The sequence below is a fragment of the Mytilus edulis genome, unplaced genomic scaffold, assembly GCF_963676685.1.
Source record: "Mytilus edulis unplaced genomic scaffold, xbMytEdul2.2 SCAFFOLD_1175, whole genome shotgun sequence".
Lineage (NCBI taxonomy): Eukaryota > Metazoa > Mollusca > Bivalvia > Mytilida > Mytilidae > Mytilus > Mytilus edulis.
The window spans coordinates 1-27,161 of NW_027268440.1; the positions used below are offsets into that span (position 1 = coordinate 1).

General features: G+C 35.4%; 1 protein-coding gene and 1 long non-coding RNA gene across 2 annotated transcripts; one reads left to right on the top strand and one right to left on the bottom strand.

The window, feature by feature from the left end:
* Positions 1-40: 40 nt before the first annotated feature.
* Positions 41-6,240, bottom strand: LOC139507487 (properdin-like; the record flags this gene model as incomplete). The annotated part of the gene is made up of 4 exons (XM_071295763.1): positions 6,080-6,240; positions 3,878-4,051; positions 1,249-1,445; positions 41-194 (listed from the first exon to the last, which is right to left on the bottom strand). Coding segments are annotated over exons 2-4 (424 nt in total), but the record flags the coding sequence as incomplete, so codon positions are not given.
* A 10,819-nt stretch (positions 6,241-17,059) lies between these two features.
* Positions 17,060-26,984, top strand: LOC139507488 (uncharacterized). Its single transcript, XR_011660732.1, has 3 exons — positions 17,060-17,118; positions 25,975-25,987; positions 26,895-26,984. It is a non-coding gene; the product is annotated as an uncharacterized lncRNA (long non-coding RNA).
* The last annotated feature ends 177 nt before the right edge of the window (positions 26,985-27,161 follow it).

A 27,161-nucleotide genomic window follows, 5' to 3' on the forward strand; every position in this document is an offset into this window, starting at 1 on the left:
TACAAGTGTTGTGGCACACACACGATAGATTGTTACTCACCAGAACCTGTACATGTTGGGACAGCTGGACACGAGGCATATGATGTAGATTCGTCGCTGCTATCAGAACAGTGGTTTGTACAATCACATTGTAAAGTATTATTGATGCAACCAACTATTCCAGATTCACATGTAAAAAATCCTGTTGGACAAATCTAAAATATTTACAATAAAAACCAATTATAAACATAATAGAGATGAGAAATGAATAGATGATAAATGTTAATCAATGCAAAACATCAATCAGATGCAATTTTTCCAACAAAAAAAATCATTGTTAGGTCAAAATAAATGTTTGTAAATTAATGATTATTTGATAACATTGTTTTCGTTCTTGTACATTATTGATCATTATTAGAAGTCAATAATCAATTATCAAGGGTATTTTGTAATGAATTGTTTCTTTATTCACCTGGCTTAAAATCTGTTTTTGTCATATATTGCAGTATTTGCAGTTAGATTTATTATTTGAAGTTTCATTGCATGATTCCTCGTCGATGATTTTTAATTTGAAGCCTACCTGAACATATGATCCTGGAGCCGATGATTTTTAATTTGAAGCCTACCTGAACATATAATCCTGGAGCCGATGATTTTTAATTTGAAGCCTAACTGAACATATGATCCTAGAGCCGATGATTTCTAATTTGAAGCCTACCTGAACATATGATCCTGGAGCCGATGATTTCTTATTTGAAGCCTACCTGAACATATAACCCTGGTGCCGATGATTTCTAGTTTGAAGCCTACCTGAACATATGATCCTTGAGCCGATGATTTCTAATTTGAAGCCTACCTGAACATATGATCCTTGAGCCGATGAGTTCTTATTTGAAGCCTACCTGAACATATGATCCTTGAGCCGATGATTTCTAATTTGAAGCCTACCTGAACATATGATCCTTGAGCCGATGATTCCTAATTTGAAGCCTACCTGAACATATGATCCTGGAGCCGACGATTTCTAATTTGAAGACTACCTGAACATATGATCCTGGTGCCGACGATTTCTAATTTGAAGCACACTGAATATATGATCCTGGAGGCGATGATTTCTGATTTAAAGCCTACCTGAACATATGATCCTGGAGCCGATGATTACTAATTTGAAGCCTACCTGGACATATGATCCTGGAACCGATGATTTCTAATTTAAAGCCTACCTGACTATATGATCTTGGAGCCGATGATTTCTGATTTGAAGCCTACCTGAACATATGATCCTGCAGCCGGAACAGAACATGCACCTGTGTTACAATCTGCTATGTTGTAAGTATCTCCGGAACAGTCGTCTCCTCCGTTTGATGGTACTGGATTGTCACAAGAACGTCTCCTGGCTTTCTTCCCTCCTCCACATGTATGAGTACAGTCCCCATACGAGCCCCAGCTACCCCAGACACCATCAACTGAATTTAAATACTATATTTCAATAAGGGAAAATTACCATACGCAATGAAATGGTTTGGAATGTAATTCTCTTTTAATTTTTGTCTCGCCTGCGACGTAAGTCGAAATAAGCGAATCTTGAAGATTACTGCGACTACGGCGATGTTAACTATTTGTATAAAGATTTATATTTCATGAAGTAGAAGACCTGGATGATCCATACCTTTTATCCAGTTACCTTATGTAACGAAGTTTCCGTTTGTCACATAGCCATTGTCCTTGACCTCAATTTTTTTTTGTCATGTGAATTTCTCACTTATTATGATTAATATGATGAATATAGTTGGTGTATAGATTCCTTGCAATGTCAACATGTCTGTCAGACTGACTTCGCCTGAGCCTAACTTCAATATATGAATTATTAGAGTTAATGTTACGCGATTATGGCCGTTTCTCTGATACAATAAGCAGATGTACAGAATATTTAAAGTTGTACATGTCTGTCTGGTAGGTATCATCTGACTTTTACCTCACTTTCATGGTAAACTGGTCAATGTTTGACTTTTGTGTTTTTATTCTTTTTTTAGTTCTTTAAGTAGTGGATTAACTTTATTTAGTGTTTGGAAAGATTGTAATGTGTACCTGTCTGTTAACAGGTACAATTAGAACTTGACCCCATTTTCAAAGTTTTGTGTTTTGGTTTGTTTTCCAATTATCATACGCAATAGTTCAACTATATTTGGGGTACGGAATAATTGTCAGGTGATCATGGCTGTCTGTCAGGATTTATCTGTCTTTGATCTCATTGTCATGGGTCTATAAAAATGTTAAGATTATGTGATACTTGTAGTTAAAAACCTTTATATTTGAGACTTTCAACAATGGTCGGAAAAAAAGTCTAGACATTTCAGTGTCTAAACCCTTGTTCATTAGAAATACGTTTAACTTCCTCATGCAAAGTTGTGGATTTGATTATTATTTTAGGTCCCCTTTGATATATAGCTCTTCGTATTCGGTTATTACTTATAAACTCATCATAGATTCAAGGATTAAAATTGTGAGCGCCAGACTGTCGTTTCGTCTACCAAAGACTCATCCGGTACACTCGATTATGAAAGTTTAAAAGGCTCAATAAAGTACGAGGTTAAAGAGCATCTAGGACCCAACATTCCGAATAGTCTTGTCAAATTCAACGATAGTCATTTATTCCTGGGGTAGAAAATCCTGAGTATTTCGAAAATTTTAAGTTTTAACAACACAGAAGTGCTGACTCCTATAGGCTATTGATCTTGCTATCTTGTGATACTTTAACTGATGATACCCTATCTAGTGATACCCAATTTGGGGGATACCCTATTTGGTGATACCCTATCTGGTGATACCCTATTTGGTGATACCCTATCTGGTAATACCCTATCTGGTGATACCCTATCTGATGATACCCTATCTGGTAATACCTTATTTGGTGATGCCCTATCTGGTAATACCCTATTTGGTGATGCCCTATCTGGTGATACCCTATCCTGTAATACCCTATCTGGTGATACCCTATCCTGTGATACCCTATCTGATAATACCCTATTTGGTGATACCCTATTTGGTGATATCCTATTCGGTGATACCCTATCTGATGATACCCTATTTGGTGATACCCTTTCTAGTGATACCCTATCTGATGATACCTTTCTAGTGATACCCTATCTGATGATACCCTGATGATACCATTCTAGTGATACCCTATTTGGTGATACCCTTTCTAGTGACACCCTATCTGGTAATACCCTATCTGGTGATACCCTATTTGGTGATACCCTATTCGGTGATATCCTATTCGGTGATACCCTATCTGATGATACCCTATTTGGTGATACCCTTTCTATTGATACCCTATCTGATGATACCTTTCTAGTGATACCCTATCTGATGATACCCTGATGATACCATTCTAGTGATACCCTATTTGGTGATACCCTTTCTAGTGACACCCTATCTGGTAATACCCTATCTGGTGATACCCTATTTGGTGATACCTATCTGATGATACCCTTTCTGGTGATACCCTATCTGGTGATACCCTTTCTGGTTATACCTTTCTAGTGATACCTTTTTAGTGATATCCGGTTTGATGATATCTGGGTGGTATCAGATGTGAAATAATGGTTTGTTCTCGACTTGTGTAAGCTGGTTCTAACTTACTGCACCAGATGCGGATTTCAAATCTTCAGCGATGCTCGGGGTAATGTACATAAAGATTCTGATATAAATGATATTTGTTTTATTACACTGTCTAACTCGTAGGTAATTCTAAACGAAGCGTTCGGATACTAGTATATCGAGGGTGAAATATAAGGCATTTAAAACATTCCTGTTTTTTTTTTAGTAAATACGGTTTTAGCTAAATATTAACTTCGAGAATAGTTTTGTTAGTATCAATATATATGGTCGTACTTACCTGCACACGGACCTGTACAAATTTCACTTTGTGACTCTGTGTTAGAGACTGAACAATCTGATCCCCCATACATGGGAGTTGGGTCTGTGCAATCCCTGGTTCTTGTTTTAGTTCCTGATCCACATGCATTAGAGCAGTCGCCCCAGTCTCCCCAGTCAGACCACGCACCATCCACTAAATAGATATATAAGTACTAAATAGAAATATGAACCAATATTTCCAGAAGGTTTCACTCAAGAATGTGTATGTGTGTATTAATAGTAAACTTTCGAATGGACGCACTTAATTATTAAAGACAAGCAAAATTTAAATTAATTTTGTTCTTTTTAATGCATATATGTGGTGCATTATAGTAAATCCAGAAACTCTGTCAATAAATCTACGAATCACAAGTTCAATGATTAAATCAACGGGTTCAGTTAATACACGGATCACAATTATAGTTATTATTCCGACAACATTGCCAGAAAATCTACGGATCACAATAACATTGTTTCAGGCAACACTGTCAGTAAATCTACGGATCAACCAATTTAAAATAAAAAATAGCTGCTATACTAAAAGTTTGATTTTTTTTTAAATTCTGTATTTTACTGATTAATGGACTCACTATACTACACCAAACTACAACTTTACAACTTTAACACTGACAGAAGCAATTGCAGGCGAGACAAGGGTTCCGCGAAACTCCTTATGTTTATCAACTTACCTGCTGGACTGGTATTTGTATTACATGTTTGTTTACTTACCTGCTGTACAGGTATTTGTATTACATGTTTGTCAACGTACCCGCTGTACAGGTATTTGTATTACATGTTTGTCAACTTACTTGCTGGACAGGTATTTGTATTACATGTTTGTCAACTTACCTGCTGGACAGGTATTTGGATTAAATGTTTGTCAACTTACCTGCTGGACAGGTATTTGTATTATATGTTTGTCAACTTACCTGCTGGACACGAATTTGTATTATATGTTTGCCAACTTACCCGCTGTACAAGTATTTGTATTACATGTTTGTCAACTTACCTGCTGGACAGGTATTTGTATTACATGCTTGTCAACTTACCTGCTGGACAGGCATTTGTATTACATGTTTGTCAACTTACCCCGCTGTATAAGTATTTGTATTACATGTTTGTCAACTTACCTGCTGGACAGGTATTTGTATTAAATGTTTGTCAACTTACCCGCTGTACAAGTATGTGTATTACATGTTTACCAACTTACCTGCTGGACAGGTATTTGTATTACACGAATGTCATCTTACCTGCTGTACAAGTATTTGTATTACATGTTTGTCAACTTACCCCGCTGTATAAGTATTTGTATTACATGTTTGTCAACTTACCTGCTGGACAGGTATTGGTATTACATGCTTGTCAACTTACCTGCTGGACAGGTATTTGTATTACATGTTTGTCAACTTACCTGCTGGACAGGTATTTGCATTACATGTTTGATAACTTACCCCACTGTATAAGTATTTGTATTACATGTTTGTCAACTTACCTGCTGGACAGGTATTTGTATTACATGCTTGTCAACTTACCTGCTGGACATGCATTTGTATTACATGTTTGTCAACTTACCCCCACTGTATAAGTATTTGTATTACATGTTTGTCAACTTACCTGCTGGACAGGTATTTGTATTAAATGTTTGTCAACTTACCCGCTGTACAAGTATGTGTATTACATGTTTACCAACTTACCTGCTGGACAGGTATTTGTATTACACGAATGTCATCTTACTTGCTGTACAAGTATTTGTATTACATGTTTGTCAACTTACCTGCTGGACAGGTATTGGTATTAAATGTTTGTCACTTACCTAACTTATCTGCTGGACATGTATTTGTATTACATGCTTTTCAACTTACCTGCTGGACAGGTATTTGTATTACATGTTTGTCAACTTACCTGCTGGACAGGTATTTGTATTACATCTTTGTCAACTTACCTGCTGGACAGGTATTTGTATTACATGCTTGTCAACTTACCTGCTGGACAGGTATTTGTATTACATGTTTGTCAACTTACCTGCTGGACAGGTATTTGCATTACATGTTTGATAACTTACCTGCTGGACAGGTATTTGTATTACATGTTTGTGAACTTACCTGCTGGACAGGTATTTGTATTACATGTTTGTCAACTTACCTGCTGGACAGGTATTTGTATTACATGTTTGTCAACTTACCTGCTGGACAGGTATTTGTATTACATGTTTGTGACACCTGTGTATCCCCAACACAATCCGCACCATTGAAAGAGGGGAACGGATTTGAACAAGACCGTGACCTATATCTAGTGCCAGATCCACATGTCTGTGAACATCCACCCCAGGATCCCCAAGCAGACCAATTCCATCAACTGAAAATCAAATGACAGTATTAAAAACATTACATTCTTAACTTTCTCATATTTTGGATCCGTAAATAGTATAAATGTACAGTACATCTTTAAGTTTCTCTTAGATTTGCATTTGAACCATAAGGTCAGAAACGTTTTCTTCAACATAATACATACAATACATTGGGCAATGATGATATCAATGGGGACAACAGAAGAACATTTAACTTTCATACTTGATAGATTTTCCTTATCCGTACCGAAAGTATCTTGCTTCAAAATTGTAACAAGTTTTCTCACGAAATCTTATTTAATATGTATTTCAACAAATTGAAAGAGGGATTGTATAGATTGTATACCGACTATGAATATCCCGGACTTAAGACTTAAACTTAAAAAAAGAAAATTAGAATAACGACCTTTGGTAATTAGACATCGAGACACGTCATACATTGGAAAACGTTGCCTGTGGTCACAGGGGCTTGTTTAGTGCCTGTGGGTCAAACGAGGTTTTACTGTCAATGGCTGTCGCTATCCTATATATAAAAAAGAAGATGTGGTGTGATTGCCAATGAGACAACTCTCCACAAGAGACCAAAATAACACAAAAATTAACAACTATAGGTCACCGTATGTCCTTCAACAATGATTAAAGACCTCACCGCATAGTCTGCTATAAAAGGCCCCGAAATGACAATGTAAAATAATTCAAACGAGTAAACTAACGGCCTAATTTATGTAAAAATAGTAATATGTTTATCATATAATTTCAATAAAATCAGCATGTAGTTGGGCAATCATTTGATTTTGATGTGAGGTCTGGTAGATTTTAGAAATAAATATTTCGGTCCCCATTTATATTACATTGAATAATCTTGTTAAATCACACATGAAAAATAAATAGGCTAGCCCGATATACATTTTTGAAATCATCTATTATAAACAGAAATCCAGAAAGAAGTATTAATTATCAGTCGTTGTTTTGAGTAAACGTTCCGCTCTCTTTTTCTCCTAAACAAACTTCGTTCATAAAATCTAAAAGAAAAATGACTCCCTTATTTTATTATTTTGGATAATGAAACTTCTCTTTGAGATGACCCAGTTTGTAATGACACTACGTAATCTGTATCATAACGGGGTTTTAAAAAATAGTGAAGGTTTGTTATGTCTTGTAAAATACTGTATGTTGTAACAATTATATATGTTATGTATATATGCCCCCTTGGAGACCTAATTTGGAATATCTTATCTTCTCTTATCTTATCTTTAAAATTTCGAATCATGTCAAGAAATACGGCAACTATACGTCATACAAGTAAGAGGTTTGGCTGGCTTTAAAACCAGGTTTAATCCACCATTTTCTACATACGAAAATGTCTGTACCAAGTCAGAAATATGACAGTTGTTATCCATTCGTTTGATATTTTTGTGCTTTTGATTTTGCCATTTGATTAGAGACTTTCCGTTTTGAAATTTCCTCGAAGTTCTGAGTATTTTTGTTATCTTAATTTTGAGGTAAGCGATACGGGGTATGCGATACAGTGTAGATGATACAGACTGAAGTAAAGGAACTGTATTAGATATACATAATTCATGTATTTAGTACTAGATAAATAATGGTACCTGCTAGCGCTCCAGAGACAATGCATATAAATGGAATTATGCTCTGTAACATCTTAATGTCAGTTTGTCACCTGAAAAAAGTAACTTGATGGAATCAGAATTCTATTGCGTTAGAAATCGAATAGTAATCGTCTTCGTTTAAATGTATTAAATAAACAAACATTCTTTGTGCATCTTTCCCAAGTCAGGAGCCACGGGCACTTGTCTCAGAAAAAAAATCTATATACCTCAATATAACAAGGTATGTGGAAAAATAATTTCTGAGACAAGTGCTTGTGTCAGGAGCCTGTAGTTAAGTGGTTGTCGTTGGTTTATGTTCTTCATATTTGTGTTTTGTAAATTATTTTGTTATAAATGAGGCTGTTCTAAATTGAATTGCTTCATAATTGTCATGTCGTAACGTTTTAAAGCTGGCCATATTGTATGGGGTTTTCTCATTAAGTGTTGAATGCCGCATGGTTGCCTGTATGCTTACATCCATTGAATTTGAAGTTGGATGGATGTTGACTCATTGGCAATAATACTACATCAACTTTTTTTATATATATAATCTACAGTATACATACCATGCATATATACATACCATGCACACTGGTATGAATTGTGGATTGACATCTCTTAGAAACAAAATGTATACCACAATGTAAGAATAAGGGTGATGCTTTATATGCGAAAAATTATATATGGAGGAATAACAGTCTCACCTATATACTCCAAAATAATTGAAAAGATAATTGAATTACGGGGAAAACCCTATCATCCTGGAGCGACAGACGAAAGAAAGAGAATTTACCGAGAAGAGCCCCTCTTCTGTTATGTACATTAATCATTGAGGAGTTTGAGCTTGAGAGTAAAGATCTATAACCACCAACATTACATAACTTTACTTGATGATAAATCGGAATTTGATGTGGTTGTACATTGAAATCTTATAAGGTGATTATATCAGACAGGAATCTCTGGTCAATTCATAATAGATAGATAGCTTTAATAAAAATGTAATGTTGCGCCTGTCCCAAGTCAGGAGCCTCTAGCCTTTGTTAGTTTTGTATGATTTTTAATTTTAGTTTCTTGTGTATAATTCGGAGTTCAGATGACGTCCATTATCACTGAACTAGTATACATATTTGTTAAGGGGTCAGCTGAAGGACGCCTCTGGGTGCGGGAGTGTCTCGCTACATTTAAGACCCATTGGTGGCCTTCGGCTGTTGTCTGCTCTATGACCGGCTTGTTGTCGTTTTGACACATTCACCATTTCCATTCTCAATTGTATAACATCTTGTATAAAATAGAGAAATAAAACTGCAGAAGTCTTTGAAACGGAACAGTGTGTACGCTAAGTCGGTGTAATTAGTGCTGACTTGTACAATTGTATGTAAACTCTTTTTTAAACCTCATATGTGACACAGGAATAGGTGGACATATTGGCAATATTTGCTGCTGTCAATTTTAGCAAGAGAGAGTGATATACTCTGCAACCAACAAAAACGTAATATTACCCTAAAACACCTAATCCAGAGCGATTGAAATAAAAGACAATTTGTTGGCATATGATAATGACCTTATATATGCGAGTGGTAGAACACTCCTCGTATATTGGTATACAAAAGTGTTAGAAAAACTCGGCACAATTAACTAGATGAAACCAAAAGAAAGCGAGACGGCCACTAAACGCTGAGTCAGCTTATTATATGAAACGTCGATGCGTCCGTCGTACCAAGTTGCAAGCTTACAAGTATTACAACCAATGGGTTGATAGGACTGTTTGTGAATGGTTCGTCCACAATCTTATCACCAGCCCACTTCTGTGTTGTTATCACGCATCTCAGTTTTATACATGTAAGTTCTTTTTCTGAAAATTATTTGTTTATATTTTTTTCAAAACTCTAAGAGTAAGAGATATATTTTAGACATTGACAGTAAGTAGCATTGGGCACAAAGGTAGGTCCGTAAGGGCCGATTTCGGCCTCAAATTTCAGGTTCATCTAACGAAAGATTTTGGACACTTTTTAAACACTTAAGTGTCTATTTCAATTGATTCAATTAGTTTATGTGAAAGATTTTTACTGAATAGTCATTAAAAACGCTCCGATTCAAGCTTAAATATGAAAAATCTATCAAATATGCCAAAAAAACGTCACTTTTTAGATGGTTTTTGTCAAAATTGATGTGACCGCATCCGTGTTCATCCTCAACCTTTATATGTGTAATGTATTATCATCAAATACAACTTACATTTCAATATAATTATGAATGAACACGAATGCGGTCACTTTCATAAGACGGAAACCGTCTAAAATTTAACTAAAATGCTAAAATTGTGAAGATTTCAGTAATTTAGCATGACTTAATGATGCTAGTACCCGATAAATGTGCATTGTTTTGTCAAAAACAGCCCAGATTTATGTAGCAGAAGCATTCTACTTTCCAGTAAATAGCTAAAAGATTACATTTTCACAATTTTGTAAAACTGCTATATTTTTGGGGCAAAAAGGGGTCTTACTGATCCTGCTCCTTTTCGGAAAATTGTTGTTATTTGACTATTTACGTTATCATTTCCTTATCTGATATAACTTAGTTGAGCTTTGCCTGTTGCATGAAATGTATGTTTGATCTCCTATGTATTTTAATATCAGTAATGTGTTTGGATCATGTGTGAGTTGTGTGTTATGTATATATACAATTGAGAATGGAACTCAAATGGGGAAATTCCCCGAATGTGTCAAAGAGACAACAACCCGACCATAAAGTAGACAACAGCCGAATGCCACCATGGGCCTTCAATGCAGCAAGAAACTCCCGCACCCGGAGGAGTCCTTCGGCTGGCCAATATGTATACTACATGTTTTATGTAGTTTAGAAATAATAGACGTCATACTAACAGTGGCGTAGCTAGGTCATTTTTTACGTGTACGCCCGAACCTTGTTGAGGGGCCTGAAGGCCCAAGCGGACCCAGGCCAAAGAACCTGTTGGTTGTAGATTAGCGGGGGTGAAGCCTCCGGAAGTTTATGCGTTATCGAGAATGACATATTACCCTTCCTGTCAATGAAAACTCATCAATAACAACATTCTTTAGATTAAAAATTGTTTCTTTTTGATGTTTTAATCTATTTATTGTGTTTATTTAGAGTTTAATGACGGTCATTGGCTTATACCAGTTACTTTCAAATATGATTAAAGCCTTTGGGGGCCGGCGTGGGGTAAAGCACTCAATCAACAAAAACACATTTTCATGTGCAAATGTCGTAAATGAGTTGTTCAGGTGAAATATTAAAATATGTAAAGGGTTCTTTATGGAACCCTGGTTCTCGCCTGGGATTTCTCCAAGCGAAAAATAATTTATCAGTCCATCACAGGATTTAAACAAATCAAATATTTTCATTAGATATTTTGTCTTGGTCAGGAATATTAATTTCTGCACAAGTTTCATGACAAACTACGGAGGTTTATAAATTTATCACGAAAATTAACTCATCATAGATACCAGCTTTGAAATTTTGCACTTGCGCCAGACGCTCGTATCGTCTACAAAGGACACATCAATGTCGCTCGAAAACAAACGTGATAAAAATTCCAGATCGTCTGATTTAAATTGCGTAAAGATATTAAAGTCTGTCTGTTCATTATAACAGTTAGAACTTACACGGAAAATTGAACAAAAAAAAGTTTGCTTCTGAAATTAACCATAAAAAAACAATAAAGTTTCATTAAATTCGACGAAAAATTTAACAAAGTAATTGACATGTAACACATTTTAATCTCAGACTGTAAATGCAAAATGAAAATCCTTTTATCCATAAATTACGGGAAAACTCATCATATATAATTTCGTCATTATACTCTGGATAATCTATTGACCATCAACAGTTTTTGTCCAGCTGCAGTAAAATTTACGAAGGTTTGACAATTAAAGTTATTAATATCTTAAAACTTTAACAACATACTGAACCTAAATGTACATAGTTATAATATTGGCACCGCTGGCGAAATTTAGGATCGAAATGTCTCGCTTTTGCGACATAAATGGCAATGGCTCGACAAAAAAGGAAAACCGCATATCGAATCTTAGCACATAATGAATTGCTTTAAAAAAGAAAAGGAAAGTGAGTATAGAATTCACGGTATATTAAGACTTTGACAGAAAATGAACAAAAATGTCATATGATAAAAATGTTTGTCTCTTTTATTCGCAATTACAAGCCATTGAAGAAAGACATAGAAGGTTGATGTACTACTATTTATTTCTTTTTATTTTATCGAGATGATTTTTTTTTGCCAAATTCAAGTGTACGCCCGGGCGTTTTGACGTAAACGTAGCTACGCGCATGACTAAAATCCTAATTATACGCAAGAAATTAAAATTAAAAATCATACAGGACTTAAAAGGCCAGAGGCCCCTGACTTGGGACAGGCGCAAAAATGCGATTGGGTTAAACATGTTTTTGAAGTCTCAACTCTATGTTTGTATGTATGTATGTGCGTATGTATTGGTCGGTTATAAAAATATTACGTCTAGCGTACCAAATTATAAGCTTGGTATGATATCTAAGACAATCTATAAAGTTATAATGAATTGACATCTTTAATGCATGCAGTACATATGTTATCTTACTAAAACATAATTCTTAAGACATGTAAGATAAAATTTACAATAATTTACTCACCCAACTAAGGTAATATTTTCAGTTTTTGAATATAGGTTGATACGTTCTAAATAATTAAGAAATATTACTTAAAAGCTTTTAATCTTTTGATCCTATTCTTTTTTATTTCATGATTAACATTTTTAATTTATTGTGCGGTTTAATTTTGACATAAATTTAGGTCGGTGTTTAATTCGTATAAGCAGAGACATATATTACAATTGTATTATATGTCTCTGGTATAAGTATAGGATTATCATTTTATAATAACTTCGTAAAAGATTTATCAACAGTGAGGGGGGAAGACAGGGGGGTACCATTCTCCCTTCTCCCACCCCTCTTCTCCTTTCTCCTACCCTCTTCTCCTTCCTCCTACCCCTCTTCTCCTTTCTCCTACCCCTCTTCTCCTTATTTTTTTTTTAATTTACCGGAAAAAAGAGAGATATTTTATTTTTTCATATTTTATTTTTTACTCCAACTTTTTCTCCTTTCTCCCAGCCTTCCTCTAATTTCTCCTACCCCCTTTCTCCTTTCTCCCACCCCTTTCTCCTACCCCCTTTCTCCCTGTCTCCCTTACCCCTGTCCTCCCCCTCAACAGTTGGTTGCCTATGTCTTGCGTGTATCTTCTAATGCTATTGTAGTAGACAGAGTTATTAGTTAATTTTTAGCTCCCTTTGGTAAAACTCTAAATTTCATATTTGATGTATTTCATTGTTAATTAATTTACATGAAGCTTATTAAGGATATATTTGTTAAATTACACACCTTCTGTGAGAAATTTATATATTTTATATAACTAGTTTTAGATTCTTATTTTGAAACCTCTGAGGACTGACATTCAGTCCAACCAAGGAAAGCCAGGCTTTCCAACCATCGTTTAGGTTAGTGCATTAGCTACATGCCTCCTTAGTACGGGTTAATTTGAAGTCATTGAATGCTCCATTTCTATTCACCTTTGGCTCTACATGAGAAAAGTTGTACTTTGTTGAATAAATTATATATTGTTTTCAGTTTTTGGTTTTCATTTACTTGGATATATTATAGCGCATCACTTTTGGCATCAGTCGTTTTCCGCACAATCAGTTTACAACCTAGAATTAGCTGTAGTCCGCATCCCCGAATCTTAGGCAGAATTGTTCCTGCTACATTTGGTAGTGCGGGTGGGGTGTGGAATTCTAAAGCAGCTTTTCTGGTTTGTAACTGAACAAAATTATATATTAGAAATGGAGCAGACATTTGAGTCAGTTATTGGTGCTACTGGATATGACAGTCCTAATCAGAGCAGTTTTGAATAGTTATTTCTGGGGTATTTTAATTTTATTTTCATAGTTTGGTTCATTTTGTAAATGTTTATTCAGTTATGATTAGGTTTGAAGAAAAACCTTGTTTGTTTGATGGTTGTAGTATAGATGTAACAGATTATTTTGTTCATTTTGAGACAGTTTCTCTTTGGAATCAGTGGAATGAATTTGAGATGGCATGTCAGTTAATAATGAATTTGAGAGATGATGCTCAAACTACTTTACGTTTCTTATTTGAAGAGGCCACAGTTATACGATTATGACTGCTTGAAAAATGTTCTCATTCAGAGGTTTAATCCTAAGGAGAGGGTGGCTTATTTTAAATTTCAACTGCGAGTACTACTTGCTCGTAAGGCTTATCCTGATAATTTTTCAGATTTGGATTCATATTTTACTGACTTATTTACATCATGTTTGAATATTGAGATGGCTAAATTTGTCACTTTTAAGCACCCTCATAGTTTAGACGAGGCGGTATCACTAGCTATTGAATATGAAGCTGTTCATTTTTCTGGTGATCGTGAGATTATTGATGAGACAGAAAGTTTAGATTGTTGTAAAACAGTTCATAACAGTTTTGAAATTTTGATTAATATATTGAGGAGGCGATTGAGGTCACGAAGGAAACGTAAACATAAGAGGTGTTTTAAATGTCATCAGTTAGGTCATGTCAGGTCTAAGTGTTCAAATGTGTCTTTTATAGCTCATGCTAGAGATGAAAGGTCTGCAGATATTCAAGTCAAGCTCTCAGACATAGGCGGGATGTCGGAGAACGATTTAAATCACAATTTTTGCAGTTCCGATTGTGTAACCTTGGTTTAATGTTTGTTTTCACATTGTGTTGTATATTTATAGTTTTACTTTATATTCATTTCAATATACTCAGAGGTGTCACAAGCCTCAATTTTGGCTGTTTGGTTTTTTTCTTTTCCAAGGGAGGGATGTTGCACATCCCAACTGGTTTTATTTTTCATTTTCATTACTGGCTTGAATTATGGCTGATCTTCTGTGTAGTTTGAAGTGTAGACTGTTAGCTAGTATTAGTAGGAATTGGTTTGTTTTATGGGTTGTTGATCGTTTGTCTGGATTGTAATCTCTAGCTAATTATTTATTATTTAGAGAGTTTACAGTAGACCGACTTCTTGACTTTTGTCATGGCAGAAACCAATAGAATGGAAGTTAAGTTTGAAGTTAGGAACACTTCTAGCTTGTACAGATGGATCTAATCCATTATTTAGTACCTTGCACCAAATTTGGGCATCGTCCAACTTTATTTTGAGAACCTTTCTAAAAAGATGGACATCGTCCAACTTTATTTTGAGACCCTTGCATATAGATGGACCCGATCCATCTCCGGTGGCGCAACGTCTGTGTTACCGTTATCAACAACGTTGGATTGCAGAAATCAGGTGGTACACGTCAAATGTGCCACTGTGAGATCAACATTGGTGGACATTGCCTGGTATAACTTTTCATGTTGGATTTCAACCATTAGCAGTGCCGTTACCCTATATGCCGTACCACTGATTCTGAAGCCTACTTTCGAAGAAGACCTCAAGTTGCGTCCGTTATCCTTTGAAACTGATGCCGTTTGTTTGTGTATGCGTTAAACAGTGACATTTATCTAAAAGTGATAGTTTTACATGTGTTTGAAAGACATTTTATCTGATGAACGTTGATAGACTTTTGTTTAATCAAATTTTCAAATGTTATTGCATTTACATTTGTTTTCAAAGGGAGGAGGAGGGTATCAGACTGGTGTAGCGGTCTCTTTGAACATTCTCGTGATTCAACTTTAACTGATGTATTTTGGATTTAATGTTTGATCCTGACATTTGGATTTTGCGTGCGTATTGATGCAGGTACATGAATTTGATAGACATTTCAGTTTGCAGACTTTAATTATGAAATTTATTGTTTGTCTTAGGGGGGGGAATGTAGCAGACAGAGTTATTAGTTAATTTTTAGCTCCCTTTGGTAAAACTTTAAATTTCATATTTGATGTATTTCATTGTTAATTAATTTACATGAAGCTTATTAAGGATATATTTGTTAAATTACATAGCTTTTGCTATTTTAATTCACTGGTTAAAGATATTTATTTATATTGTAAAGTTTAATATTTGCATCGTTGCAAATTCTTTGGTTACCTTCTGTGAGAAATTTATATATTTTATATAACTAGTTTTAGATTCTTATTTTGAAACCTCTGAGGACTGACATTCAGTCCAACCAAAGGAAAGCCAGGCTTTCCAACCATCGTTTAGGTTAGTGCATTAGCTACATGCCTCCTTAGTACGGGTTAATTTGAAGTCATTGAATGCTCCATTTCTATTCACCTTTGGCCCTACATGAGAAAAGTTGTACTTTGTTGAATAAATTATATATTGTTTTCAGTTTTTGGTTTTCATTTACTTGGATATATTATAGCGCATCACTTTTGGCATCAGTCGTTTTCCGCACAATCAGTTTACAAACTAGAATTAGCTGTGGTCCGCATCCCCGAATCTTAGGCAGAATTGTTCCTGCTACACTATCATTATAAAAAGTGGTGATGTATGACTGCCAATTTTCATTTACATGGATATTTTCTTCGAGGGAATGGTTGCATATCCTTTTGGCGCTTATTGTTAAATTTGAGCAAATAATTGAAGCTCTGGGATACGGTACTATAAATCGTATTGTGATCTATTGTGTGTACTCTAGCTACAAATCACGTTTGTATTGTGCAGCTCTGGCGGTGGTATTGCTACGATTCCATGTACTATTATGTACATCCTAACTGCTTTGCAGTTGACCCTCCTTTCGGCTAGTGGTTAACTTATCACTTATGGTGAAAGAGAAATATATCTAGATCATTTTGAGCCAAAATTTACTTGTCTATGAGTTTGCATTAAAAATTGAGGATTAATGCGCTCCATAGCATACTAATTTTAGATTTCCAGAAAACCAGGTTTTTGTTTTGGAGTACCTCTGTTTGATGGTCAGTTATTTTGTTAGAAGGCTTTAAAGGTATGGTGAAAATTGGCATGTAGAAAGCTGATACATGTACAATTAAGGAAATACCTGGTTTCTATGAAGTTAAACTTAATATAAAATATTTAGAAAGCTGTGAAAATTGCAAAATTTGGTTGAACAGATAGGGATTTTTAATTGGTGGTCTGACACCTCAAGAGTCAAGTATTTCTGGAGGACTTGAATAAGAAGCGGAATTCGAGCGTTACCGATTTTACTATCTGAATATTAGTTTTGAAGTTTCCGGTTTGTCCAAAGACGAACAAAAATATTATGGATCTAAGAGAACAATCTCTGTTAGCTGGTAATGTTTATTCTGCAGTATTTCTCATCTATCCACTCAAACTGTCTGTAGTTTTATATGCAGAGTTGATTTGCTCTAAAAGTAAGACCTCAGCATGCTCAGTTCAAGTTCGCCATGTTCGCGTTTTCTATCCGAGGTTCAGTGGCGGATCCAGGGGGGGGGGGGGGGGGGGGTTCCGGGGGTGCGCACCCCCCCTTTATTTTTGCCGATCAATGCATTTGTATCGGGACATATGTTTTGCACCCCCCCTTTGCCCTGGGTGCCCTGGGTTAGCACCCCCTTTTCGAAAATTCCTGCATCCGCCCCTGAGGTTTATCCCAAATCACTGAATGCTGTTCTTTTATTGCATTGTGTTAGCTCACCTGTGAACTTTTCTAATCACTTGACGTCCGTCATCGTCCGTCGTCATTAACTTTAACAAAAATTTTCTCCTCTTACCTACTGGGACCAAATTTAACAAAGCATTTAGTGCAGATCTGACCGTGATGGGTATAACTGTTTAACAGGTCAAGATCTATCTGCCCTGAAATTTTCAGATGAATCAGACCAGGGGCAGATCCAGGAGTTTGGAAAGGGGGGGCAAAAATTTTTGGGACCTTTTTTGGGCTAAAAAACATAAAATAAATGTAATATGCACTATTTAAACAGTTCCTGGCTGGGGGCATGTATATTTTATAGTTGCTGTAAAGTGTAAGGGTTGGACATTTTTTAGCTCACCTGGCCCGAAGGGCCAAGTGAGCTTTTTCCATCACTTTGCGTCCGTCGTCGTCGTTAACTTTTACAAAAATCTTCTCCTCTGAAACTACTGGGCCAAATTAAACCAAACTTGGCCACAATCATCATTGGGGTATCTTGTTTAAAAAATGTGTCCGGTGACCCGGCCAACCAACCAAGATGGCCGCCATGTCTAAAAATAGAATATAGGGGTAAAATGCAGTTTTTGGCTTTATAACTCAAAAACCAAAGCATTTAGAGCAAATCTGACACAAGGTAAAATTATTTATCAGGTCAAGATCTATCTGCCCTGAAATTTTCAGATGAATCAGACAACCCGTTGTTGAGTTGCTGCCCCTGAATTGGTAATTTTAAGGAAATTTTGCAGTTTTTGGTTATTATCTTAAATATTATTATACAGCTGTAGATAGAGATAAACTGTAAACAGCAATAATGTTCAGCAAAGTAAGATTTACAAATAAGTAAACGTGACCGAAATGGTCAGTTGACCCCTATAGGAGTCTTGGCCCTTTATAGTCAATTTTTAACCATTTTTTGTAAATCTTAGTTATCTTTTACAAAACATGCAAAAATCTTCTCCTCTAAAACTACTGGGCCAAATTAATCCAAACTTGGCCATAATAATCTTTAGGGTATCTAGTTTAAAAAATGTGTCCGGTGACCCGGCCATCAAATTAAGATGGCCGCCACGGCTAAAAATAGAACATAGGGATAAAATGCATTTTTTGGCTTATAACTCAAAAACCAAAGCATTTAGAGCAAGTCTGACAGGGGTATAATTGTATATCAGGTCAAGATCTATCTGCCCTTATATTTTCAGATGAATCGGACAACCTGTTGTTGGGTTACTGCCCCTGAATCGGTAGTTTTAAGGAAATTTTGCTGTTTTTGGTTATTATCTTGAATATTATCATAGATAGAGATAAACTGTACATAGAGAATATCATATGGCTTATTCAATATCACATCTGTATTAACCCGAGACACCAATATAATCCCAAGACCCAAGAGCTCTGCTCGAGGGATTATATTGGTTGAGGGTTGATACAGTGTGTGATATTGAAAAAGTCATATCATATACACTTTATTATATACATATACTTCACTGAGATTTTTAGCTCACCTGGCCCAAAGGGCCAAGTGAGCTTTTCTCATCACTTGGCGTCCGGCGTCATCAGTCATCGTCGTCCGTCGTCGTTACCTTTTACAAAAATCTTCTCCTCTGAAACTACTAGGCCAAATTGAACCAAACTTGGCCACAATCATCATTGGGGTATCTAGTTTAAAAAATGTGTGGCGTGACCTGGTCAACCAACCAAGATGGCCGCCACGGCTAAAAATAGAACATAGGGGTAAAATGCAGTTTTTGGCTTATAACTCAAAAACCAAAGCATTTAGAGGCAATCTGACAGGGGTAAAAATGTTTATCAGGTCAAGATCTATCTGCCCTGAAATTTTCAGATGAATCGGTCAACCCGTTGTTGGGTTGCTGCCCCTGAATTGGTAATTTTGAGGAAATTTTGCTGTTTTTGGTTATTATCTTGAATATTATTATAGATAGAGATAAACTGTAAACAGCAATAATGTTCGGCAAAGTTATATTTACAAATAAGTCAACATGACCGAAATTGTCAGTTGACCCCTTTAGGAGTTATTGACCTTTATAGTCAATTTTTAACCATTTTTTGTAAATCTTAGTTATCTTTTACAAAACATGCAAAAATCTTCTCCTCTAAAACTACTGGGCCAAATTAATCCAAACTTGGCCATAATAATCTTTAGGGTATCTAGTTTAAAAAATGTGTCCGGTGACCCGGCCATCAAATTAAGATGGCCGCCACGGCTAAAAATAGAACATAGGGATAAAATGCATTTTTTGGCTTATAACTCAAAAACCAAAGCATTTAGAGCAAGTCTGACAGGGGTATAATTGTATATCAGGTCAAGATCTATCTGCCCTTATATTTTCAGATGAATCGGACAACCTGTTGTTGGGTTACTGCCCCTGAATCGGTAGTTTTAAGGAAATTTTGCTGTTTTTGGTTATTATCTTGAATATTATCATAGATAGAGATAAACTGTACATAGAGAATATCATATGGCTTATTCAATATCACATCTGTATTAACCCGAGACACCAATATAATCCCAAGACCCAAGAGCTCTGCTCGAGGGATTATATTGGTTGAGGGTTGATACAGTGTGTGATATTGAAAAAGTCATATCATATACACTTTATTATATACATATACTTCACTGAGATTTTTAGCTCACCTGGCCCAAAGGGCCAAGTGAGCTTTTCTCATCACTTGGCGTCCGGCGTCATCAGTCATCGTCGTCCGTCGTCGTTAACTTTTACAAAATTCTTCTCCTCTGAAACTACTAGGCCAAATTGAACCAAACTTGGCCACAATCATCATTGGGGTATCTAGTTTAAAAAATGTGTGGCGTGACCTGGTCAACCAACCAAGATGGCCGCCACGGCTAAAAATAGAACATAGGGGTAAAATGCAGTTTTTGGCTTATAACTCAAAAACCAAAGCATTTAGAGGAAATCTGACAGGGGTAAAAATGTTTATCAGGTCAAGATCTATCTGCCCTGAAATTTTCAGATGAATCGGTCAACCCGTTGTTGGGTTGCTGCCCCTGAATTGGTAATTTTGAGGAAATTTTGCTGTTTTTGGTTATTATCTTGAATATTATTATAGATAGAGATAAACTGTAAACAGCAATAATGTTCGGCAAAGTTATATTTACAAATAAGTCAACATGACCGAAATTGTCAGTTGACCCCTTTAGGAGTTATTGACCTTTATAGTCAATTTTTAACCATTTTTCATAAATCTAAGTAATCTTTTACAAAAATCTTCTCCTCTGAAACTACTGGGCCAAATTAATTCAAACTTGGCCACAATCATCTTTGGGGTATCTAGTTTAAAAATGTGTGGCGTGACCCGGTCAACCAACCAAGATGGCCGCCACAGCTAAAATAGAACATAGGGGTAATATGCAGTTTTTCGCTTATAACTCAAAAACCAAAGCATTTAGAGGAAATCTGATGTGGGTAAAAATGTTTATCAGGTCAAGATCTATCTGCCCTGAAATTTTCAGATGAATCGGTCAACCCGTTGTTGGGTTGCTGCCCCTGAATTGGTAATTTTGAGGAAATTTTGCCGTTTTTGGTTGTTATCTTGAATATTATTATAGATAGAGATAAACTGTAAACAACAATAATGTTCAGCAAAGTTAGATTTTCAAATAAGTCAACATGTCTGAAATGGTCAGTTGACCCCTTAAGGAGTTATTGCCCTTTATAGTCAATTTTTAACCATTTTTCATGGACACAGGAGTATTCTGAAATGTTATGCACCTCTAATGCAAGTTTATACTCCAAAAATGACAAAATTCAACTATCTTCCAAAAGAGAAATTGTAAATGGAAATGGGGAATGTTTTAAAGAAACCCAAGAGCAGAAAACACCCCAAGGCCACCAATGGGTCGTCAACAAAGGGAGAAAATACTGCACCTGCAGATGGGCTTCAGCTGGCCGCTAAAAACAAAAATGTACTAGTTTAGTGAAAATGGACGTCACACTTAACTCCAAAACATATAAATAAACTAAAATTAAAGTACACTAAAAATGATGAGTATATTATAAACTTTTAAGAGAATCCTTTATTTTATTAAATGTACTACTGTTGAATCAATATCTTCCTATTCTCTAATTCACCGACCTCTATTCCTTATGCTAATGACCTTGACCTGAAATAAAGTTAAAAATTGACAACTACACATCACAAGTGCTAAAGGAAAAACCATGATGAAAGAAAAAGAAAATACATTTGGAAGGAAGATTATGACTCTACCAAAATTCTTTAACTATAATACACCAAATCATTAAACAACTGATATGACGAAATTTAATTAAAAAATGAGAATACATGAAAATGTAAATAAAAAAACAAATAAACATATCAATATCATCTCTTTTTATATACACATGCATGCTCATCGATTCAGTGTTGATTGTTTAGCAAGGTCACAATAGGTTAACTTGAAAACCTGAAAGTTTATTAGCAGCCAATGTTTTCAAACAACAATCTCAGAAAGAAATATGTTTTTGCCCCCATTGTAGAGCAGAGGGGGCATTAAGTTTTATCTGACATATGACTAAATAAATGAACTAAAATGGATTAAAAAATAAATGTTTCCTCCATTTTAAGCTCACTTGGCCTGAAGGGCCAAGTGATCTTTTCTCATCACTTGGCGTCCGTCGTCATCGTTAACTTTTTACATTTTGAACTTCTTCTAGAGAACCACTGAATGGAATGAACCCAAACATGGCATGAATGTTCCTTATGAGGTGCTGACCAAGTGTTGTTACTTTGTAGCCAATCCATCATCCAAGATGGCTGCCAGCAGGGGACTTAGTTTAACATAGGACCCTATGGGAAATGCATACAAATGACTTCTTTTAGAGAACCACTGAATGGAATAAAACAAAACATAGCATGAATGTTCCTTATGAGGTGCTGACCAAGTGTTGTTACTTTGTGGCCGATCCATCATCCAAGATGGCCGCCAGCGGGGGACTTAGTTTAACATAGGACCCTATGGGAAATATATACAAATGTCTTCTTTTAGAGAACCACTGAATGGAATGAAACCAAACATAGCATAAATGTTACTTATGAGATGCTGACCAAGTGTTGTTACTTTGTAGCGGATCAATCATCCAATATGGCCGCCAGTGGGGGACTTAGTTTAACATAGGACCCTATGGGAAATACATACAAATGTCTTCTTTAAGTTAACCACTGAATGGAATGAAACAAAACATAGCATGAATGTTCCTAATGAGATGCTGACCAAGTGTTGGTACTTTGTTGTCATTGCAACTACCAAGATAGGACCCTATGGGAAATGCATACAAAAGTCTTCTTCTAAAGAACCACTGAATTGAATGAAATCAAACATAGCATGAATGTTCCTTTCCTTATGAGGTGCTGACCAAGTGTTGTTACTTTTAGCCAAATTTTATATCTTTTTATATGATTTCAAAAACCCAAGTAGAATCAGGTGAGCGATACAGGCTCTTGAGAGCCTCTAGTTTTATGTGACATGACGTCATACTGATAAGGAGGTTTGAAATGACGTCATACAGATTAGGGGTTTGATAAAGCCTTTGCAACAGTGACTGCAATCGATGACGTGACGTCAAACAGATTAAAGGTGTGATAAACATGATAAAGCCTGTGCAACCGTGCTGATATCGATATCATCACGAGTGGCTGATACCAGTGGCAGATCCAGAAATTTGCCTAAGTGGGGGCCCACTGACTGACCTAAGAGGGGGCCCGCTCCAGTCACGCTTCAATGATTCCCTATATAAGCAACCAATTTTTTCCCAAAAAGGGCCTGGGCCCCCCCTCTAAATCCGCCTCTGGATACAGCACGCTTGCCAATGATTGTATTACACATACAATTTTTCTGTATTTACTACTAAGTATATAATAAACAGCAATAATGTTCAGCAAAGTAAGATTTACAAATATGTCAACATAACCGAAATGGTCAATTAACTAACCCCTTAAGGAGTTATTGTCCTTTACAGTCAATTTTTAACAATTTTCATAAAATTTGTAAATTTTTATTAACATTTTCCGCTGAAACTACTGGACCAAGTTCATTATAGACAGAGACAATTGTAAGCAGCAAGACTGTTTAGTAAAGTAAGATGTACAAACACATCACCATCACCAAAACACAATTTTGTCATGAATCCATCTGCTTCCTTTGTTTAATATTCACATAGACCAAGGTGAGCGACACAGGCTCTTTAGAGCCTCTAGTTATGCTGTATTCTCCCTATTAATTGTCTATCATAAAATGATAGTATTGATCCAAAGCTATGTACTGATATATTTGATGTAGGACTTGTCAGTAAAAAATAGGCATGGAAATTCGATGAAATTTACTATTCGACCGACACGAGTTAAAAAAGACAAACAAGCAGTTTTTATTAAAATGTTTGATTGATATGTTTCACACAACATAACTTAGGGAACCGAAGTGAGGGGTTCCAAATCCACCAAAGACTACGAAAGTGTCTGAAATATGACAACGAAGTTATGAATAACGATCGACAAATGGAGACATAAAGGTCACACCCAGCAGGCAGGTTACAGTCTGGTATTGAAAAAAGTATTCAATATATATAAGTCTGGCGAAACAGACATTCCAGTCAGACATGCAAAACCCGGCCACAAAAAAATATGCCTGTTTTTATTCATCATGTTCATTTCATGCTAAATAATTTTGTTGGAAATTTTCGTTTTTAATAGCAAAAAAGTGGACAAGACTATTGTTTTCAATCCAGATACAGCCAGAATTTTGTTTTTAGGCAAGAATCAGTCAATTTTTTTCTCTCAAATATCTCAGACTGCCTCCTCAAATCAAATGGTTCCTCAGAGACTTGAAATCTTTCTAGAGCTTATACTGACTGGGGATGATTATTCAACATTGTTATTTATAAAATAGGCTGGGGCATTTGGGGTTAAACATGTTTTCGTAGGTAAATAATATTGTGGAACTTTTTGTTTCATGCGAGTGTAATAGTCTATAGAGTATTTACTATTACTTTCTGTTTGGTGGAATAGTGAAATAGAAGTCAATACGTTCTTGCTCAATTCTGTGTCACTTTGAAGGTTTCCTGATTGTCATGCCATCTCAGCCTAAGCAATGTGTATTACTGTAATTTAAATTTCAAAATGACCGAGAGCTGTTTTTTCACCGCACCATAGGAAATCACATGACTTTGACAATCAGTAAATACCAGCGAAAAATATCTTTATATGTAAAGAATTGTCGTATAAAAATCAAATACTCGGGAAATGGGAAAGTTCATGAGTCTAGTCTGATTAATCATTTGACAAAAAAAGAAAAAAAAAAAAGTCTGAGTACGCCCTCTATGCCCCCTCTGAATCTGCCACTGAATCAGACAATCTGTTGTTGGATTGCACAGCCCCTGAATTGGTAATTTTAAGGAAATTTTGTCATTTTTGGTTATTATCTTGAATATTATTATAGATAGAGATGATTGAACTGTAAACAGCAATAATGTTCAGCAAAGTAAGATCTACAAATAAGTCAACATGACCAAAATGGTCAGTTTACCCCTCATTGCCCTTTATAGTCAATTTTTTACATTTTTCATAAATTTATGTAATCTTTTACAAAAATCTTTTTCTCTGAAACTATTGAGACAAATATAACCAAACTTGTCCACAATCAACATTAGGTTATCTAGTTATAAAAATGTGTTCAATGACCCCGCCCACAAGCCAAGATGGCCGACATGGCTAAAGATAGTACATAGGGTAAAATGCAGTTTTGTGCTCATATCTCTGAAACAAAGCAATTAGAGCAAATCTGGCTGAAATAAAATTGTTCATTAGGTCAACTGTTCTATCTACTCAAAATTTTTAAGACCAGTGTGGCAACCCGTTGTTGGTTTGCCACCCTTGAATTGGTAATTTTAAGAAAATTTTGCAGCTCTTGGTTATTCTCTTCAATATTATTATAGATAGAAATAAACTGTAAACAGCTATAATGTACAGCTAAGTAAGACCTACAAACATGACAAATAAGTCAACATGACCAAAAATAGTCAAGTGACTCCTTAATGAGTTATTGCCCTTCATCATGTTTGTAGTCAACTTTTAACAGGTTTCATAAATTTTGTAAATATTAAAATATTTTCCACTGTAACTACTGGGCCAAGTTCATTAAAGATAAAGATAATTGTAAGCAGCAAGAATGTTCAGTAGAGTAAGAACTACAAACACATCACCATCACCAAATCACAATTTTGTCATGAATCCATCTATGTCCTTTGTTTAATATGCACATAGACCAGGCAATGTGAGTGACACAAGCTTTTTAGCACGTTTAGAACCTCTAGTTATGTCTTTTTTATTCAGAGAGGCCATATCACAAGGCTTATTGGGGAAATTTATTTTACATTTAACCCAAAATTGTAAATGTATACTTATGTAGTTTCTTCTTATATGATTGCACTAATTGATCAATGTGAAACGAGTGTCATTTGTCTGTTATCAGAGGCTGCAGTATGGTGAGTTACTGAAATATTATGTTTGATTGAATTTGTAGTGTTTTTAAAAATCTTTTAATTTTAACAGATGTTCTTAGTTTATGTTTGTCTCTTTTTTATTTATATAATTCTGTATATTAAAATATTATATAATTATATGTCCTTTGCTTTCTATTATTCAACACCAACTATTAAGTATTTAGATCCATTTACAGAAAAAAGTACTTTTGCTAGATCATTAATTTGTTTTGTACAGTATTGACTAAAGATAATAATTCAATTTTATGTAGAACATGATCTACATAATTTATAAATCTTATCTGGAAAAACTTGTAACAGAATGCAATGTGTGCCCATGTAAATGATGTATATCTTAATAGTTGCAATGCTGGACCAAAACTTTGTTAAATCATTGCACTTTACAATATGTCAAACAAGTGAACTAATAAATCATATGTCTTTTAAAATATCTTTAATGCATATATTGCATTTGTTATTGTAATCACTGAATCCTCTTGAAAAGTCATATCTTAAATTAAAACTCAGTAAAACCGGTGTTTTCCCAGTATTTCCCACTGGTCTGGGCATTACTAAAAAAACCCAGGTTTTTGCCAACCCTGCCATGAAGTCCTGCACGTTATTTGAGATTATTTCATCCTGAACTTCTGTAGGCCAGAATGAGAGAACATGTAGTAGTAGTGAAGGCAATACAGGATGCCGAGATTTAAACCTCTTTTTCAAATCCTGGCTATAATACTGAAGAAGTTCATCTACAGCAATCTCTAACATGTGAACACTGTAGTTGTTAGTTTATTATGTTGCATGTGCTTTCATTTTTAATATTAATTGACTAGGATGGCCATTGGTATAACAATTCTCAAAATGATTCTTGTCTGCCCTGTAAATTCCATGTATTGGTTATTTTCAGCCTGGAGACAGTCCTGGCAGAGGGACAGAAACCTGCCAATGTAGATATATATTTGATGTGGAATTAACATTGAAAGATGTAGACAAATTATACAGCAGTTACATGGTACAGAAAAAGACCAACTTTATTCGGTATGTAATTTTAAACGATTTAAGTATAAATTTATTCTTTATGCCAGCTGTAATCTTTGATCTTCTATTTTATTTCCATCTGCCACCACATCAAAGCTTAAAAGTACATTTTGTTCTTTATTTCATTCTTGTCATA